Below are 18593 nucleotides of genomic sequence, written 5' to 3' on the forward strand. Positions count from 1 at the left end.
ATGAGTCATCTCTTCGCATCAGGTGGCCAAAATATTGGAGTTTCAGCTTCAACATCAGTCCTTCCAATGAACACCCAGGACTGATCTCCTTTAGGATGAACTGGCTGGATCTCCTTGCAGTCCAAGGGACTGCCAAGAGTCTTCTCCAACACCACAGTTCAAAAGCATCCATTCTTCAGTGCTCAGCTTTCTTTACAGTCCAACTCTCATATCCATACATGACTACTGGAAAAATCATAGCCTTGACTCGAGGGACCTTTGTTGACAAAGTAATGTCTCTGCTTCTTAATATGATGTCCAGGTTGGTGATATCTTTCCTTCCAAGGAGTAAGCGCCTTTTAGTTTCATGGCTGCAATCACCATCTGCAGTGATTTTGGAGCCCAAAAAATTAAAGTTAGCCACTGTTTCCACTGTTTCTACTTCTATTTGCCATGAAGTGATGGGACTGGATGCCATGATCTTAGTTTTCTGAATGTTGAGCTTTAAGCCAAGTTTTTCACTCTCCTTTTTCACTTTCATCAAGAGACCCTTTAGTTCTTCTTCACTTTGTGCCAAAAGGGTGGTGTTATCTGCATATCTGAGGTTATTGATATTTCTCCTGGTAATCTTGATTCCAGCTTGTGCTTCTTCCAGCCCAGCGTTTCTCATGATGTACTCTACTTATAAGTTAAATAAGCAGGGTGACAACATATAGACTTGACGTATTCCTTTTCCTATTTGGAACCAGTCTGTTGTTCCATGTCCAGTTCTTTTTTTTTTTTTTCTGTTTATTTTTATTAGTTGGAGGCTAATTACTTTATAATATTGTAGTGGTTTTTGCCATACAGTGACATTAATCAGCCATGGATTTACATGTGTTCCCCATTCTGAACCCCTCTCCCACCTCCTTCCCCATCCCATCCCTCAGGGTCATCCCAGAGCACCAGCCCCAAGCACTTGTCTCATGCATCCAACCTGAACTGGCGATCTGTTTCACACTTGATAATATACATGTTTCGATGCTGTTCTCTCAGCTCATCCCACCCTCGCCTTCTCCCATAGAGTCCAAAAGTCTGTTCTATACATCTGTGTCTCTTTTTCTGTCTTGCATATAGGGTTATCATTACCATCTTTCTAAATTCCATATACATGCGTTAGTATACTGTATTGGTATTTATCTTTCTGGCTTACTTCACTCTGTATAATGGGCTCCAGTTTTATCCATCTCATTAGAATTGATTCAGATGTATTCTTTTTAATGGCTGGGTAATATTCCATTGTGTATATGTACCACAGCTTTCTTATCCATTCGTCTGCTGATGGGCATCTAGGTTGCTTCCATGTCCTAGCTATTATAAACAGTGCTGCGATGAACATTGGGGTACATGTGTCTCTTTCAGATCTGGTTTCCTCAGTGTCCAGTTGTAACTGTTGCTTCCTGACCTGCATACAGTTTTCTCAAGAGGCAAGTCAGGTGGTCTGGTGTTCCCATCTCTTTCAGAATTTTCTACAGTTTATTGTGATCCACACAGTCAAAGGCTTTGGCATAGTCAATAAAGCAGAAATAGACATTTTTCTGGAACTCTCTTGCTTTTTCGATGATCCAGCAGATGGCAACTTGATCTCTGGTTCCTCTTCCATTTTCTAAAGCCAGCTTGAACGTTTGGAAGTTCACCGTTCACATATTGCTGAAGCCTGGCTTAGAGAGTTTTGAGCATTACTCTACTAGCGTGTGAGATGAGTGCAATTGTGTGGTAGTTTGAGCATTCTTTGGCATTGCCTTTCTTTGGGATTGGAATGAAAACTGACCTTTTCCAGTCCTGTGGCCACTGCTGAGTTTTCCATATTTGCTGGCATACTGAGTGCAGCACTTTCACAGCATCATCTTTTAGGAGTTGAAATAGCTCAACTGGAATTCCATCACCTGCACTAGCTTTGTTCATAGTGATGCTTCCTAAGGCCTACTTGACTTCACATTCCAGGACGTCTGGCTCTAGGTGAGTGATCACATCATCGTGATTAGCTGGGTCGTGAAGATCTTTTTTGTACAGTTCTTCTGTGTATTCTTACCACCTCTTCTTAATATCTTCTGCTTCTATTAGGCCCATACCTTTTCTTTCCTTTATTGAGTCCATCTTTGCATGAAATGCTCCCTTGGTATCTCTGATTTTCTTGAAGAGATCTCCAGTCTTCCCCATTCTGTTGTTTTCCTCTATTTCTTTGCATTGATCGATGAGGAAGGCTTTCTTGTCTCTCCTTGCTATTCTTTGGAACTCTGCATTCAGATGGGTGTATCTTTCCTTTTCTCCTTTGCTTTTTGCTTCCCTTCTTTTCACAGCTATTTGTAAGGCCTCCCCAGACAAGGCTTTGGATTTTTTTTGCAAATTTGTCCTTCAAAAAAAAATGTTCCAGTTCAACCATGTTTTAAAATCATCACCGCTGATGGTAATATTTCTTTCTGGAACAGAAAGTAGTAGTTTTCTGAGATACTTCTTTCATTCCGTATCTTAAGCTTTTCTTCCTCCTCCTCAGTGGACTGGGGAAAGGAACATAAGAACATAAACTATAATACATTACTATAATAGGACAGTGTTTCTCAGACGTTAATGTACATATGAATCTTGTTAAAATGAAGCTTCTGATTCAGTAGGTTTTCAGTAGAGTCTGAGATGCTATATTTTTAACAGTAATGCAACACTGTTATTACAGTATGTAAAAAGTAAAGTTTTTAAACAACAATACTGATGCTGCTAATCATATTTGGAAAAGCAGGGTGCTATAATATGTGGTCATTCAAATTATATTTATGAAGTGTTTCACTAATTTAAAGAAGTCTTTATGCAGTAATGTACAGTGAAAATACGTTTAAGTGTGTGGTATAATTTCAACTATATAGTTATATATTTACATCAAGGAAAGATTGAAAATTAATACACAATATTTAAATGTAGCTGTTATCATTTGATAAAATGTATAGGTCGTTTTAATTTTTATACTTTATAATTTTGTGCAATTAGCATATCTTACTTTATAGGGAACCTAATGGACATTGTTGTTACTTTCTTTTCCAGCAGTACTAATGAAGATGAGGATTTGAACCCAGAACAGAAGATAGAAAGGGAGAAAGAAAGGCGGATGGCTAACAATGCCAGAGAACGCTTGCGTGTACGAGATATTAATGAGGCATTCAAGGAGCTTGGTCGAATGTGTCAGCTTCATTTAAAGAGTGAAAAACCCCAAACAAAACTCCTTATTCTTCATCAGGCCGTGGCAGTCATCCTTAGTCTAGAACAGCAAGTCAGAGGTAAGTAGGTTCAACAGAGACATGTGACTGTTCTGCTTCTAATGGGCAGACATTAGTGTGTCCACTCGCTCTTCGCTTGGGCAACTTGTTTATGTGTTCTCCTAGTCCTCCTGCCACCGCATCATCTAGATCAGGTTTTCCCTGGTTCTCTCACCTATGTCTCACTATGTTGGTCAATATCTGTAGCTTCAGTGCATCCCACAATCCAGCAGAGAGCAACGCTATCAAACAGTGCAGTGAGCAGCCAGCCTGCCACTCGGCATTGGTGTCTCGTGCCTCTTTGTTCTCATTGACTCTGGGATCCCACGCTCCTGAATTTACCTGCCTGCACGTGTCCTTCCTGCTCCTTCCTGTCTTCCCTACTTTTCTGTAGCCAGTCTCTTGCCTGCTTTCCCCTGGGGCATCTGTGAGGCCCTGCTGGTTAATAGGATGTTTGGTCATGGCCTCTCTTCGCTTTGCCTCCTATGACTGTCCTTTGTATGCTTGTCAGTAAGGTGTCAAGAGTTGCTTCATTGATCCCTCATCAGGAATGCCATGTACTTCTTGGATGAATGTGTACTGGCATGCTTGTGTGTCCCTAAGGACAAAAGTGTGCTTTACACAGATTTATCCACTGTTGACTCAGGCAACTCTCCCAGCGGGTTGACTCAGACAACTCTCCCAACTGTTATTTTGATGGAATCTTTGGTGGGGGGGTAGAGGGCACAGCTCATGGCGTGCCTTTTAAGTTCTTAGTTCCCCAACCAGAAATTGAGCCCAGGCCATGACAGTGAAACGTCCAGAACCCTAACCACTAACCCACCAGGGAACTCCCTTAATGGACTCTTAAAGAAGCTTTGAAACTTTTTTTTTTTAACGAAGTGTTTATTGCGCATCTCCTCTGTCCCAGGCAGCTATGTTCTAGACCATGGGTTATCAATTAATACAAGCTTCCAGCCCTTGAACAGTTCTATCATCAAGCTTGCTTTTTTGCATATACCTATATATCTTCTTATTCGAAGCTACGAATGCCTCATCCTAGGCTCCTTTGCAAAAAATTTATAGATTTTGGCATTTGGTTCCAGACTCCATTGCTAGCCTCTCTCATTGAAAGCAACTTTTCTTCCTTATTTATTGGGTATTTATATGATACTTTATTTAAAGAAAGTTGGAAAAGAAAAAAGAGTAGGAATGGACAGATGCTTGATAACTACAACAGGAACCCTCAGCACTGATCATAGAAGGAATATTCTTTCTAAGGAAACCAGAGTTAGAGAATTTGAACACATTTTCAGAAAGACATACACTAGTAATTAATTCATCTATTTTTTTCCTCCAGTGTTTTTAATAAATAAGAAAGATCAATAAGTAACATACCTACCACTAAAACCAGATGCTTGCTCCTGTTGTCTTAAGACTTTTGAAGTATCTGTAGAGTGTAGATGTTGGTGAAACCTGATTTTATGCAATCATTTGTAAGATCTGACCTTGTCTTGATTCCATGCAAGCCCCTACAGTAGAAAACCTTAGTCTCAAAGGCTATCTAATATCTCGACTAATCCAGCTGCCTGCTAACTTCCTGGTCATTGTTATGGGTACTGACTTTTTCACACTATTCTGGAAAACTCTGTATAAGGAGCTGTTGACCGATTAGAATGAATAAAACTTAAGTACACTGAACTGTAACTTCATTAGGGACTGCTTTAATATTTATAAAAGCTTATCTTCCTCCTACCCTTAAACTCTGGACTTCAAAACCCAGAGCCCTTATTTTACAAGTTTATGTAAAAACCATGAGATCCATGTAAGACTCCTTGGAAAACACTCTTCTGACTATCTCACAGTGTTTTGAACCCTTCATGTAGCCCATAATCCCTGTTCCTTGTCTACAGAAGCACTTTAGAGTTTGGTGTAATTACTTTCTTTCCCTGAACTTTATCTGCAGCAGTTTTGACTTCTTTTGGTAACATGTTCACTTTTGAAAGTCTCTTCATCGCTGCAGGGGCCCCACCCAGTGGCTCCTGGACCCAGCAATTTCTGTAAAAATGTACATGACCTACTTTGGACATCCTCTAGGCATTCTGAATACCTGCTTTGGTATGGGGTGGTGTTCCAAGACCACATCTAGCTATCCACATCCTGGCATCCTTAGACAAGTGGTAACACCAGGAGGGCAGCCAGACTTGGGTCTAAGTGCATCCTTAGGAAAAGCAGGAAGTGGCTTCCAAGCCTCAGATTTTCCCAGAGCACTTTTTGTGCCTTGGTGCCCCATATATATAAGAATCCCATCTGGTCTATCGTTGGCAGTTTAAACCTCTTCATTATCATGACTATAATTTTATCATTACTGTTTTACTAATCCTCAGCAGATTTCACATATTACCTTCAAGTTTGTCCTCTCAGTTTTACTAAAGATTAAATTAGTGGTCAAACGCTTCCTCCTCAAACTCTTTCATAGGTCAGCTTGATAAACTCATTTCTCTTCTTGTGATAATTTAAGGACAGTAGAACTATTAGGATTTTAGCTCCCCAGTCTCTTGGTTAGTCTGAAGATGAATAAACTGGGACAGTGATTCTCAAATCTCGCTGGTCTCAGAATTACCTGAGGCTTTTCCTTTTCCCAGACAAATTTCCTACCCTCAGTAGATTTAATTCAGTTGCAATGAGATGGTCAAACATAGTAATAAATGGTCAAAAATATTCATTGATAATACACCACTGAAATGAATAAAAATGGCATAAAGGATAAAGGGGATATAATAGCAGATGAGAGAGTAAAAAATATGTGTAAGATAGTAGATAGAGAAGTGGTAACTGACTGACTTAGAAGAAATTAAGTGTAGCAGAGAGGAATACCAACAAGAAGCCCATCCCCTGAAAGCCGCTGGACTTTGGAGGTACTAATTATTGGGAAAAAGCAGAAGTCAGGCATCAGACCCCAAAACAGAAAGATTCATTGGAGCTTGCTGTGTAAGGCTGGATCCCTAAGTCTCCTCTGTACTACATATTACTTCTGCCCTCTCTTCCCTTCTACCATAGAAGTCAGGGGGGTTATTTTCTGTAAAAAGTGAAATCTGAAAGACTGCAAATCTGGAACATGAAGAACAGAGAATGGGTGAAGCATGAAGCTGAACAGTGGGACCCCTAGCCCTGTATTCTGCCTTGCTTCCCTAATGCTGGCAGCAGAGTATATTAATGCTATCCTCAAGGAAATGGGCTAATTCTTTTCCAGAGAAAATAAAATACTCTAGAGAAAATACTTCCAGGTTTAGGAATTCCTGAGTAATAATGCCTCACTTTTAGATTACAATAGAGTAAAGCCTACCAGTTGATGTCTTACACTAATGTTAAAAGACAACTAAAGATTTAAGAAAAACCAGCATGAAAAAGAGAAATTGAGATCAAACCAAACAAAAGAGAAACTCAGAAGAAAACAAAAACATGCAAAAGGCATTAGGAAACTTTTTGAAAACTAAATATCTTCTAAGAGAAAAGGTATCCATAAAAGAGAAGCCATGAAAAAGAAATATTCAGGTAATATGATAGCAGAAAAAATATAGTAGACAAGTTAGCTGATAAAGCTGAAAAAATCTCCTAGAAAGAGATGAAAGATAGAAGAGAAGAACTAGTAAAATTAGAGAGGATTAATCTAGAAGTCTAGCATCTAACCAATAGGATTTATAGTATAAGAGCAGAAAGGAATGAAGGGGATTATCATGGTAATAATACAGGAAATTTATAAGTACTGAAGATTACATGTCTCAAGATTCATAAAATCTAATCTTCTATTAAGAATAATGACTTTTAAAATTACCTCAAGCTAAAGTATATCATTACAAAATTTCAGAGCATCAGAGTTACAAAAGAATATCCTAAAGCTTTTAGAGACAACATTTAAATAGCTCACAGAAAAAGGAACAAGAGTCAAAATGTCATCAGAGTTCTGAAGTAGTGTTGGATTCCAGGAGATAGTGGAACAATACCTCCAAAATTCTGAGGAAAAATCATATTCAACCTAGTATTCTGTACCTACCCAAACCATTTATTAAAATGTGAAGATAAATATATTTCAGATACACAAAGGCTTTAAAATTTTGCCTCATTAAAAGTGCTTCTGCCACTTTCTGAGAGAGCATCTGGAACATATGCTTAAACCAAGTAAGGACATAATGAGCAAAGTCAAGGGCATAGCACCTGGGAAAGAAAGGCTCTACCACATAGGAGTAGCAGAAGAAAATCCTGTAACAAGAACTGCTAGGCCTAGAAAAGAACTAGTCCATACTGAAAATAGAAGACTGTCAGAAGAAAGGTTTCCCTGAAAATAAGATAGAATTAATAAATAATATGATGATGTGTTTGAGATTTTAGGAAGAAATGTTGAGAGGCATTTGTTAGATCTATTTAGATCATTTTAAGGGGGAAAATTAGCATTATTAACAAATGAAAAGCAAAGCAACTATAAATACAGGAAAAACAATCATACGAACAAGGAAACAATCAACTTAAAATTATTGACTTATATGTATGTCCACATAGAAATAATGACACATATTTATCTAATCATGATATTATAAGAAGTAACTATTGAATTAGCCAAAAACTGTGCTATAAACACGTTAAGAAGAAGATGGTGTTATAAAAGAGGCAAATTCTCAATCATCTACCAGAGGGTAAGAGATAGACACCTGATAGAAATGTGGGAATAACAATCACTTCTCATGCCCCACAGGGGATGTCTGATTTCTGAAAATTCCATGGACAGAGGAGTCTGGCAGGCTATAGTCCATGGGATCACAAAGAGTCTTCTTAGCTTTACATCAGGCCTTCTTGACTACATTAACATGTTTGCCATGGGCTGCTCACACAGACCAGGAAGTATGAAGCAACAGCACTAGCTTTTGCTTTTTTGAATCAAAGCTCACTTTACTTCACATTTAGTAGATCTTGTGTGTGTAGTTACTCAGTCATGTCCGACCCTTTGCTCTGTCCATGGGATTTTCCAGGCAAGGATACTGGAGAGGGTTGCCATCTCCCTCTCCAGGGGATCTTCCTGACCCAGGGATTGAACCCAGGTCTCCTGCATTGCAGGCAGATGCTTTACTGTCTGAGCTACTAGTAGAGCTTACTGTAGCATATTCTCTTGGTTGTCTAGTCCTAAGTGTTGTCTCACTCATTGTAGGAGTCTACAATATCTTGTCTAACTTGAGTTTTTGGTTCTTGTCCTTTCCAGCTATCTTAATCATACCTCCTAGATCAAGTGTGACACAGAGTCATAGTTAGCTAAGAGTGATGTTCCATGGTAAGAGAAACATGAGAATGTTTCAATTAGGAAATGTTCAAACCTTTTTGAATTTTACATGTTAATTTGTGCCCTCTCTTCAGTCTCTGGTCATCGTATGAGACTCTTGCCTACAAAATAAAGGGGATGTGACACCTCATGAAAGACAAGCTTCTTATTAGTCAGAGGTGCACAATCACTTGTTAAGAAAGCAGCTCCTAGTATTTTTACATAATGATGGACATGCCAATTTCTACTATAAGTTATCCTGATAAATTAAGTAAAAGTATACCTTCCTTCTTTCATTGCCTTCCCAGAGTTGTATAGGCTTCATGTCTTTTCCTAAATGCAGGGGCCTAGATGATGAAGTGTTATCATGTATGAGTAACAGTTAATAGAGTCAGTAAGTTTACCATATAGTAAAGTCTTTTATCTACTTTTTTAAACTCAGAAGTGAACTATAAATGTATCTTGATACATGCACTTTCAAATATGTTTTCACTTTCTCTGAAAGAGGAGATGCATTAAAAAAAAAAAAAAAGCTCTGCTATGTTACATTCAGCTAGGCCATCATTTTAAGAAAATCTAAAAAAAAAAAAAAAAGAAAATCTAATATGTAAAAAAAATCAAATTATACAAAGTATTGTTTTCATTACAGACTAAGTGATCTTTTTATATTTGTTAAGACATTTTAATCAGTTTATAAGAATAAATGCAGCAACTTTTATACTGTATGTTATAAACTGAAACAAAAAACCACCAGGAGGCATCATGAGTTAAATATCTTTTTTTTTTTTTAATATCTTGTACTTACAACTCATTTAAAGAAATTATCAAGGAACTATTGTTCCTAAGTAGGTTTTCATCCAGTGGGTCTTTAGTTCAGTGGATTTCTTTACTTTTATTTTATATGGTAATATTCCATACTTTAAGCATCTTTGAAAATGCCCACATCAGAAGCTCCATTTGGTCTTCTCTGCTATCTAATTTATATACAAAGCGGTAAAGGTTTTTATAACCCTCTCAGTCACAACCCCAACCGTAGAAAGAACATCTCAGTCATGTCGTCCTATGTATAAATCAAAGAAGAAAAACAGATATACTCAGGCTACCTCTCTTCCTGGAGGAATTGGCACACTTTCCTATAGAGGAATGGCTGAGGGTGTCTCTTAGTTTATCATTTTCTGAACTGGCAGAATTCTGGATAAAGCACAGATGTCCCTCTCCAGTACATAGAGAGTGTCAGCATTCATAGCAGTTCAGAGTATCACCCTTGCAGGACATTGAGGAGACTGAGTAGTCTAATAACAGCACTTGCTACGGTGTTTGGATGAAACAGTAGAAGAACGACTTTTAGATACTGATGTAGATCAAGTCAAATCCTGGAAAACCAAGTCATAAGAACACACAAAATGGTCAGTAAGAATTATAAGTTTCAAGGCTCATTTAACACTGAGGTGTTTTGTGAGCATATCATTGTTGCCTCTGCAGTGTTATTCATTATGGGAATGAAATTACAGAGAGATTGGTAATCCCCACAGAAAGAAAAAATAGCAGCAGTCTGTTCAGTTTAAGACCCAAGAGTCCATGATTCATAACTTGTGACTCTAATGAGAAAATTATTTTTCCTTATTTCAGAGAGGAACCTTAACCCCAAAGCAGCCTGCCTTAAGCGAAGGGAAGAAGAAAAAGTTTCTGCCGTATCGGCAGAGCCACCAGCTACACTGCCAGGAACCCATCCTGGGCTCAGTGAAACTACCAACCCTATGGGTCATATGTAAACAGCAGCCAGGTAAGTGTGTGTGTGAGAAAGTGCATGGCAGTCCCCCGGTTCAGCTCAAAGTCGAGTTAGAACCTTTGAGTTCTGACCTTTGTATTTTCTGGTGGCACTGATCATGATAAATAATTTGGAATCCAACAGATTATTTTTCTGCTATATAGTTAGAGAACCCATGCCATTTTGTACCAAATTACTGTTCTCTTCAAAATGTGATACTATGTGTGTGTGTGTTAGTGGCTCAGTCATGTTTAACTCTTTGCAACCCCATGGGCTGTAACCTGCCAGGCTCCTCTGTCCATGGAATTTTCCAGACAAGAAGACTGGAGTAGGTTGTCATTCCCTTCTCCAGGTGATCTTCCCAACCCAGGGATCAAACTGGGGTCTCCTGCATTGCAGGCAGATTCCTTACCATCTGAGCCACCAGGGAAGTATACTTTGATTTATAAAGACTTTGGGACTGTTATGTTCTAGATCATCATGTATACTCCCTCACATGAATATTATTCTGATCCAAGAAAAAACCAATACTATGATTTATCTGTCAAATAATACTTTTGCTACCACTGGTGGTCCTCATTCCCCTACCTAGAAGTACTTGGTGGCATCATCAACCAGTTGTTTTGTTAGCCATCTGCCTCTTCTTTATCATGAGATCTTCATACATAAAACAGTGCTTTCTTCCACTTGAATCATTAATGCAAGTCTGTAATACTCATATTCCTTCTCCTGTAAGAATATCAGTTACACCTTCTGGAATCTATTCAGGAATGTAAAGGTGTTGTGTATGACAGAACCAGAACATCCTTCTCTTGGGAATTTACTTGTTAAAAAACTGGTTTTTTTTTTTATCTTCCTCTTCATGAATTAAGTACAGTTTGCTTCTTTGTGTTTTTTTTTTGTTTTTTTTTTTTAAACAAAGTGACAACAGTAGTAGCAGGTTGTTGTCCAAGTAGTTAGATAATGTGAACTGTCTTTTTCTTAAACTATATACATTCATTTTATCTATAAGTTGTAAGGTTAATGTTTGCTGTGACAGAAATTAATATAGAACATAATTAAATATTTGGATCAGTAACAAAATACAGCTTGCAAGCATGGATTAGGTATAGAAATGGGAACTTCATTTTTATAACCTGCCTTCACCAATGTGTAGTTATTTTCCTAGTTTAATCCGCAGAGTAAAAGCAATAAGTAAAAGTAAATGGATGTGAGATTTGGAGCAGGAAAAATATATTCGGTGCAATTTCATTTTGTTAACTTTGTGGCTATCTCATTTTGAATTTCATTTCATTTGGAATTTGATAGAATATTTTGTAAACTACAAACGTTAGTTAATAACCCAATTTTACTTGAAGAAATTGATTTCCTACCACCTCTTCATATATCCTTCTTAGGATCAAACTAGACAGAAATGGATGATTTCATTTGGGGACAAAGAAGGGAAGTCTTGATGTAATTATTTAGGTGTCAACTATAATTCTAACATTAGCACCCTGGAAAAAGCTCTCAATCACCTTTCCCACCAAAAAAAAAAAAAGAAAATCAGCAATATAACAGACTATGCTTGTCAAAGAGAAGAGCTAGTTGAATTACAGATCCTCTGAAACCCAAGCCATTGATTGCTTCATATTCTGTGGAGACTATAGAATATCATGAAAAATATTTTTATTCAAAAATATGTTTTAAGATCTTTAAAATAAAAACAAGCCAGTTACCTGTTATCAGGTAACCTGCTTCTTGTGAGAAGAGCACTTCCCATTCAGCTGTCACATTGCCTGCCTCAGAGGCTTTGTCTTCTTTTCTTGTCTCTCTCTCATTTGTTGCACACATTTCCTCTTATTCTCTTCCTAGTCTCTCTCTAGCTCTTTCTCAGTCAGCTTTCCCTACCTCACATCTCTCTTCTTTCCTACTGTTTACTTCCTGTTCTTTCATTGCTTCTGTATCTCCTGCTGCTTTCATAGTTCTATTTTTATCTCTTTTATGTGGAAACTCCCCAACTTTAGGTTAAAAGTAAGTCTTGAGCATTGTCACCTATCAAAAAGAATCCTTTTTTAAAAAGTATGAGGGAGGGGGGTGGGAGTTGTTCAAGGTTATAAGAAATGTAGTAAATGCATTTTGTTCCATAAGATTTCAAAGGCCTAGTGTTGATGAAATTAAAATACGTTTTAAAGTTAGCTAATTTCATGAAATCATTTATCTGGTTTCACCTGATAACCTTCAGTTATTTATAGAACTGGGTAGCAGATTAAAACCAGCAAAAGATAATCAACTACTAGAATCCAAATAGTTGATAAAAATGGATGACCACAGAATGACTGGCTAAAAAGTGCAAGAATTTGCCACCACGTAATATAAGGTGAAGTAGCTTTGACTGTTGCGGTTATCCATCCCTAAGAGCATCACTCTAATATAAAACCATTCTGTGGTCCTTGTTTAATAAGAAAGTGAAAGGTATGATTCTTCCTAAAACTGTTTCCATCCAAAATGGCTGAAATGGGAAATTTCAGAGCTACTACTATGTATATTAAGAATATAAACATAAAATTTGTACTAATAGAGTAAAATTCTCTTAATAAATTTGTTGGACAAACATTTATTTAAGGACCTACTATGGACCAGGAACTGAAACCAATGTGAAAATGAGTTCAAAGTGAAAGTTTTTTTATTCAAAACTTTTGTTTTCTGACGTCCCCACCCTCAGAAACTTTCAGTTTAGAAGAAAGAGATGTAAACAGTTAACACAGTACAGTGTACTAGATGTAGCAATAAATATATGTTTTAACGGTGTCTTCCCACTGAGAACTGGACTAGCAGAACCTCAGAGCTCAGGTATTGCCAACCTGCATGTTGCCAAAACTAAGGTTTGCATAATTACCACAGCTGTTATAGCATCCCATATTTTGGGATTCTATACTTACATGAGCTCCTTTAGAAATCTTAACCACATACATCAAGAAAAACCATTTTGGTTATACCTTTAAAGGAAGAACATTTATAAGTTATGTAACTGTGAATTTTTTGTCAACCTGGGCATAAATGAGGAATACCAAGTTGTTTTGTTTCTGGGAAGGTGTTTATTTTTACCAGTGATGTCCTAATTGGTTCTCTTCTCTCCCTTGGCTCTCCCTGCCACAGTTCCAGAGTTATCAATAGGCTAGATAGAAGGTGACCTCTCCTCATAAGGACTTGGACAACTCAGATTATCTGAAGACACAAACCTGATAGGAGGGAGAAGAAAAAAAACACTTGAAGCAAGAAATGCAAATGTAATCCTACGATCAAAGCAACTGGTCAACACTTCCATCAGAAGTGAAGATAGGAAGCTCATCAGATAGAACGTCACCCCATGAGATGTTTGCAACAGATCATTTTGTTGCAAGCAGTGTGTCGCTTCTGCACAATCAGAGACTGTCTCGATCTCTCCACTCACCGTGGAAGTTGCCTTGTGCCTAAACTGAATTGACAAATGCATTGTAACTACAAATTTTATTTATTGTTATGGAACTGTAAGGTCTACATATAAAGGGAAAAAGTTAATGTGGAAAGCTGATCTCCACTCAGCTGATGCCAGCATTAGTTAAAGCTGTTCACGTGCAGAGAACAAAGCAGTGACAACCATTGGCCCTTAGCATTCCCGGCATACCTATTAGTGTCTTAAAAAGGAAGGGAAAAGTCTTTTGTTGCCCTCTCCTGTCCTTTTGCCATATGAATAGTGTTTTCCATGAAATAGGAAAATATTACTTGGTATAGCATTTCTCTCGTGTTCATTTTTTCATTCGTTTTTATTTTTTTGTTGTGGCTGTTGTATTTGGTCTCTGAATCTGAATAGATTATGGTCACAGTCCAGAGTCCTCCACGTAGCTCTATGTGCTTTGCATATTTACCTTACAAAGATAAGCAGAGACCATCTGTGACCATAGCCTAGCTAAGATTTTAAAAGGGGTAATTTTGTCCCCTAGATTTTCCCCAAAATAAATATTTGCTTTATTTCTAATAATAACCAAGACTTTTCAAGCTTCTAGGTTTTCATAGTAAAGCTTGTAATAGCAAGAAGTGTAAATTACAAGGGAAGAATTTACTTTTTAGAAATTGCTTTGTTTTCCAAGCAGTAAGTACTACATATAGTACTTGTAAAGTGTTAGCTGTAAGAAAGCACAAAATGGATTTAAAATACAAAGAAGATTTTTCAGGCTGTGATTATGTTGAACATAACAACCCAGTAGTCAATAAGGCAGGTAGTGTGATAAATGAACACACCACTCTGAGGCTAATTACCTAATGGAATATAAGAGCGATGGTCACGCGTGTGTCCTCCTTCTCACCCTTACTTCTCTGTCATTTGGATGGCTGGTCAGTGGGGAGGAATTGGATGGGTGATGTAATCAACTGCAAACCGTCTGCCCCGTCCCAAGAAGATGAGCCAGATTAGCATCAAACCAGTCCTAGTCAGTCCATCTTATACTGTGCATTAAGGCACCCCTCTGTCTCTAATCCTTAAGAGTTGTTTTTTAAGACATAATAATCACTATGAACTTCCATGAAACCTGTCTTCCACCACAACAACCCTGGGAGAGAAAAACATGCTGAACAAGGTTGTCTTGGCTTAATAATTCCTCATAGCCAATATCGACAGTGGCAATCAGCACACGGAAGAAAGGACCCAAATCACTATGTAACGTAAAGATTTCTGTTAATTTGAAAGAACAAAAACAATTAAGACAGAACTTCAGATCCTCCGATCAGGATGGTTCCTAACAAATCACTCTTTTGTAAACGTAGTGGACATTTTGGTTACTTTAATTTGCCTGTATTCTCCGATTACATCAGACTCTATCTGTGGCCTTGTTCTTCATTTCAGTGTTAATCAGCTAAACAGAAGTTGTTGCTTATGATGTGTGAGTGAACATATGCCACTGCCTGGCCTTTTTCTTCAGAGCTTGTTGTCTTTTTCGCTATATTAGACTCTGCAGTATGCCCAGAAGCTTTCCTTCATAAAATAGAAAGAAAAAAACATTTGGCTTATTTTTCACTGTAGCTAGTCTTTTATACAATAATCTTGTAAGAAAATTTCTTGAATTCTAAATATTACTCTTTCTAGATTTTTGAAATCGAAAAGTTTTCAGTAAAAAGTTTCTTACTTTATTTTATTATATTAGGTAGTAAAAATGTAGGGTTATTTACCATAACCTGTTCATTAATATCAGAAATTTACAATAGCATTTTAAGACCATAGTAGGATTCTAGCATACCGTGTAGTACCTATGGAGTATTGTAAGAGCTAATTGTTCGAGATGAATTGCTTCTCATCTTGTTCTCCAGTTTCCATTGTTGGTTTATTGCAGATTTGTATCCTGTGTCAAATTCAAGGTATTATTGATAAAACTTTTCAACCAGCAGCAAGAAGTTCAAAATTTTTTCTGTCACTGTAACAGAAAACACAATATGTATATAACATTTATGTAGCAATAAATGTGCCATCTTTTTTTTAACATAGTAAACTAGTGAGTTTTTTACATTCCTCTCAAACAGTAATGCATTCTGGTTTTTTTTCCCCACCATCTCTGTTCCCAGGAATGCTCATACTGCTTTCTTTTCTTTTCTCCTGCCTTTCTTGAGATATAATTGACATACGATATTGTGAGTGTTTAAGGTGTACAACTTCATGATTGCTGTATGTATATATTGCAAAACAATTACCACAGTAAGTTTAGTTAACATATGCATCACCTTAATGTAGTTCTTTTGTGTGTGTATGTGTGTGGCAAGAATATTTTTAAGGACCATGCTGCTTTTCTTGTGTGCATTGTCTGTGACCTTACCTGGAAAACCCATCAAGACAGAATCAGGCTTGTAGAACTAAGCTGATAATGTAGTCTACAGCTTCTCTGGGATTTTTATTTCTCCTCTTACTCTCTCTACTGATAGTGGCCATTTAGCCTTTTCCTGAAGGCTGACCAAACAGTGATTAGTAGTTAAAATGTACTTATTTACAGATTTAGAGCAAAATTGAAGATAGAAGAAGACGCAGATGAAGCTTTTCAAATTAACACTCTTTGAAGCACTTTCAGGTTTTATATCTCCTTCCTCACAAAAAGTCTGTATATTAGGGGATGGTATTTTACTGCTTTCAGATTAAAAGCTCTGCGTTTATTCCAGTTTCCACATAAACCCCCACTAACACTCCCCCACCAAAAATATGCATAATGATTATCCACAAGGACCTCATGGCAAGCAAGAGCCAAAAAGAAACAATGGATAAACTTTTTTGGACAAACATTTGTAGGGTCTGTATGTGAGACACCTGGGTCATCCTCACACCCTCTTGGAATCCTGGCAAATTGCTTTTCTTGGTGAATTACAAAATCTGCTCTTCACATTGTAGGCCCAATGGATCATTTCACCTGTGGGAGTTAATGAAAAGAAACGTTTTAGTCTGATTTCTCTTTATACAAATTGATAGTATAAAAAGCTCCATCTCAGAATAAAATATAGAATGTCAGAGCTGAAATTAAATCTTGAAACTGTCTCGTCAGTTCCTCGTTAATAGATTTTTAAAAACTGAGGCCCAGAGGTGGTGTTATGTCTCCAAGAGCACATAGCTAGTAAGAGACCAAGATACTTAAAATGTGTCCTGTAAAATCTCCTTGCCTTTCTGTTCTTTGTCTTTATAGATCTTTAGGCCAGTTCTATTCAGTAGCTTCACTTTCTTTCCTCTACTGCATTTTTTCTTTCTTTTTCTCTCTTCTTGTTCATTTACTTTTTCTTCCATGGAAACTCAAAAAATTTAAATGTACATCACATTGTGTGTGTGTGTGTGCGTGCGTGCATGTGTGTGTGTGTTGAAGGTTATAGAGTATTAGCTTTGCCATCAGTCTTCAATTCAGTCTGAGCTCAACATCTAATTAGCTCCATTTCCTTATCTGAAAAACGGAGAGCCTGTTAGAATTGTGTAAGTATTGAATGAAACAATGTATGGAAAGCTCTTACCATGGTTCCTGTCACATAAGTACTCAATAAATGATAAATATTTTTAAAATAAATAGTAGCTTTCCTTGTAACCAGCTCCCAGGAAGATTCTTCTCCAACCATCTTGTGAAGAAAGGTAAATGGTAAAATCAACTGCAAGGTGATGTCAGCCCATCTTTGCAAGAGTCTGCATTCTTTGGGGGCAATTCAATGAAACATTTATATTCCATGCCCTCAAATGGGTACATTTTATGAGGACTTTAAAAAAAAAACAACTTCACAATTTGAAAGAATGAGCCAGTAGGCTTTGCTTGGTCACACTTCATGGGCTGACAGCTATGTCACTTTGGGTCTTCAGGAAGGAGATACCAAGATGGAATTATCAGTGCAGGGGATTTATTGGAAGTAGTACCTGTGGGGAGAGAATCAGGAGTAATTAAGGATGGCCTTCAGACCATAATGCAGGTCTGACTTCTGTGAAAGAAGAGAGGAAGGAAGATTAGGTAGGGAGAACCATGATTGCCTGTAGCTCTGGAGAAAGTCCTGGGCAGTCCTGAGGGCCAGCAAGATTTCCCATCGAGTTTTGTGTTGGACAGAAGTGATATGGTTCCAGGGTCCCTGATTTGAGGAGTCATCTGGGAGTAACCTGGGGAGACAGGCCTCGGTTTGAACACTCCAAAGGTGCTGCACCTGGAGGCTGATGGCTAACTGCCCTCCCCTGACAGGTTATCCCTTAAAAGGAGATCTCAGAGGTGAACCTCCATAGCCTCCACAGGACTTCATTACTACTTCCTACAGAAATGGCAGAACAAAACCAGAGGGTCTTCTGCAGTCATTGGGACCACAGCTGACCTCAACAAGCTGATCAGAATTTCTAAAACTGCAGTTCTTTCTCCCCTGGTATTATGCAGTCAAAGAAACCAACACATGTCATCAAGAAGGATAATCCCACTCCTCTTATCTTCATGGGCCATGATGTGGACTGGTGTAATCTGGGTCTGAGTCCCTGAAGCTGCTGTGTTAATCTGCTGTTCTTCATTGGACATTGTGATGGTTTCTGCCTTCTGGGTCAGTGGATGGTCCACGGGGTCTTTGTGACCACCTGAGTTTGGAAGGCCATAATGTCCTCATTGTTCTAAGGTGTTTACCTACTCTGCCTCTAGCCCCTGGAACTCATCTCTGCTCTGTACTTGGGGCATGTTCGTGTAAGTGGAAATTTCTTGTCTTCTTTTTCTTTCCTTCTTTAACCAATTATTCAAGAAGACATCCTTAAAAGGCTTTTCTGTTCCCTTTGGTCTAGACTGCT

The 18593-nt window shown here is 37.9% G+C and overlaps 1 protein-coding gene across 11 annotated transcripts in view; it reads left to right on the top strand.

The window, feature by feature from the left end:
- Nucleotides 1-15814, top strand: part of TCF12 (transcription factor 12) — a 391020-nt gene extending 375206 nt beyond the window's left edge. For 8 of the 11 annotated variants that reach the window (XM_043921189.1, XM_043921191.1, XM_043921195.1 and 5 more), the window contains 3 exons: nt 3052-3284; nt 10180-10333; nt 13457-15814. In XM_043921189.1, the coding sequence (XP_043777124.1) occupies nt 3052-3284; nt 10180-10322 (376 nt within the window). In that variant the 3' untranslated portion in view covers nt 10323-10333; nt 13457-15814. The remainder of the gene's footprint in view (nt 1-3051; nt 3285-10179; nt 10334-13456) is intronic. The other 3 variants (XM_043921192.1, XM_043921194.1, XM_043921201.1) reach the window with 1 other exon arrangement.
- Nucleotides 15815-18593: the final 2779 nt, after the last annotated feature.

The sequence above is a fragment of the Cervus elaphus genome, chromosome 12 (genome assembly GCF_910594005.1).
Source record: "Cervus elaphus chromosome 12, mCerEla1.1, whole genome shotgun sequence".
In the NCBI taxonomy this organism is placed as follows: Eukaryota; Metazoa; Chordata; class Mammalia; order Artiodactyla; family Cervidae; genus Cervus; species Cervus elaphus.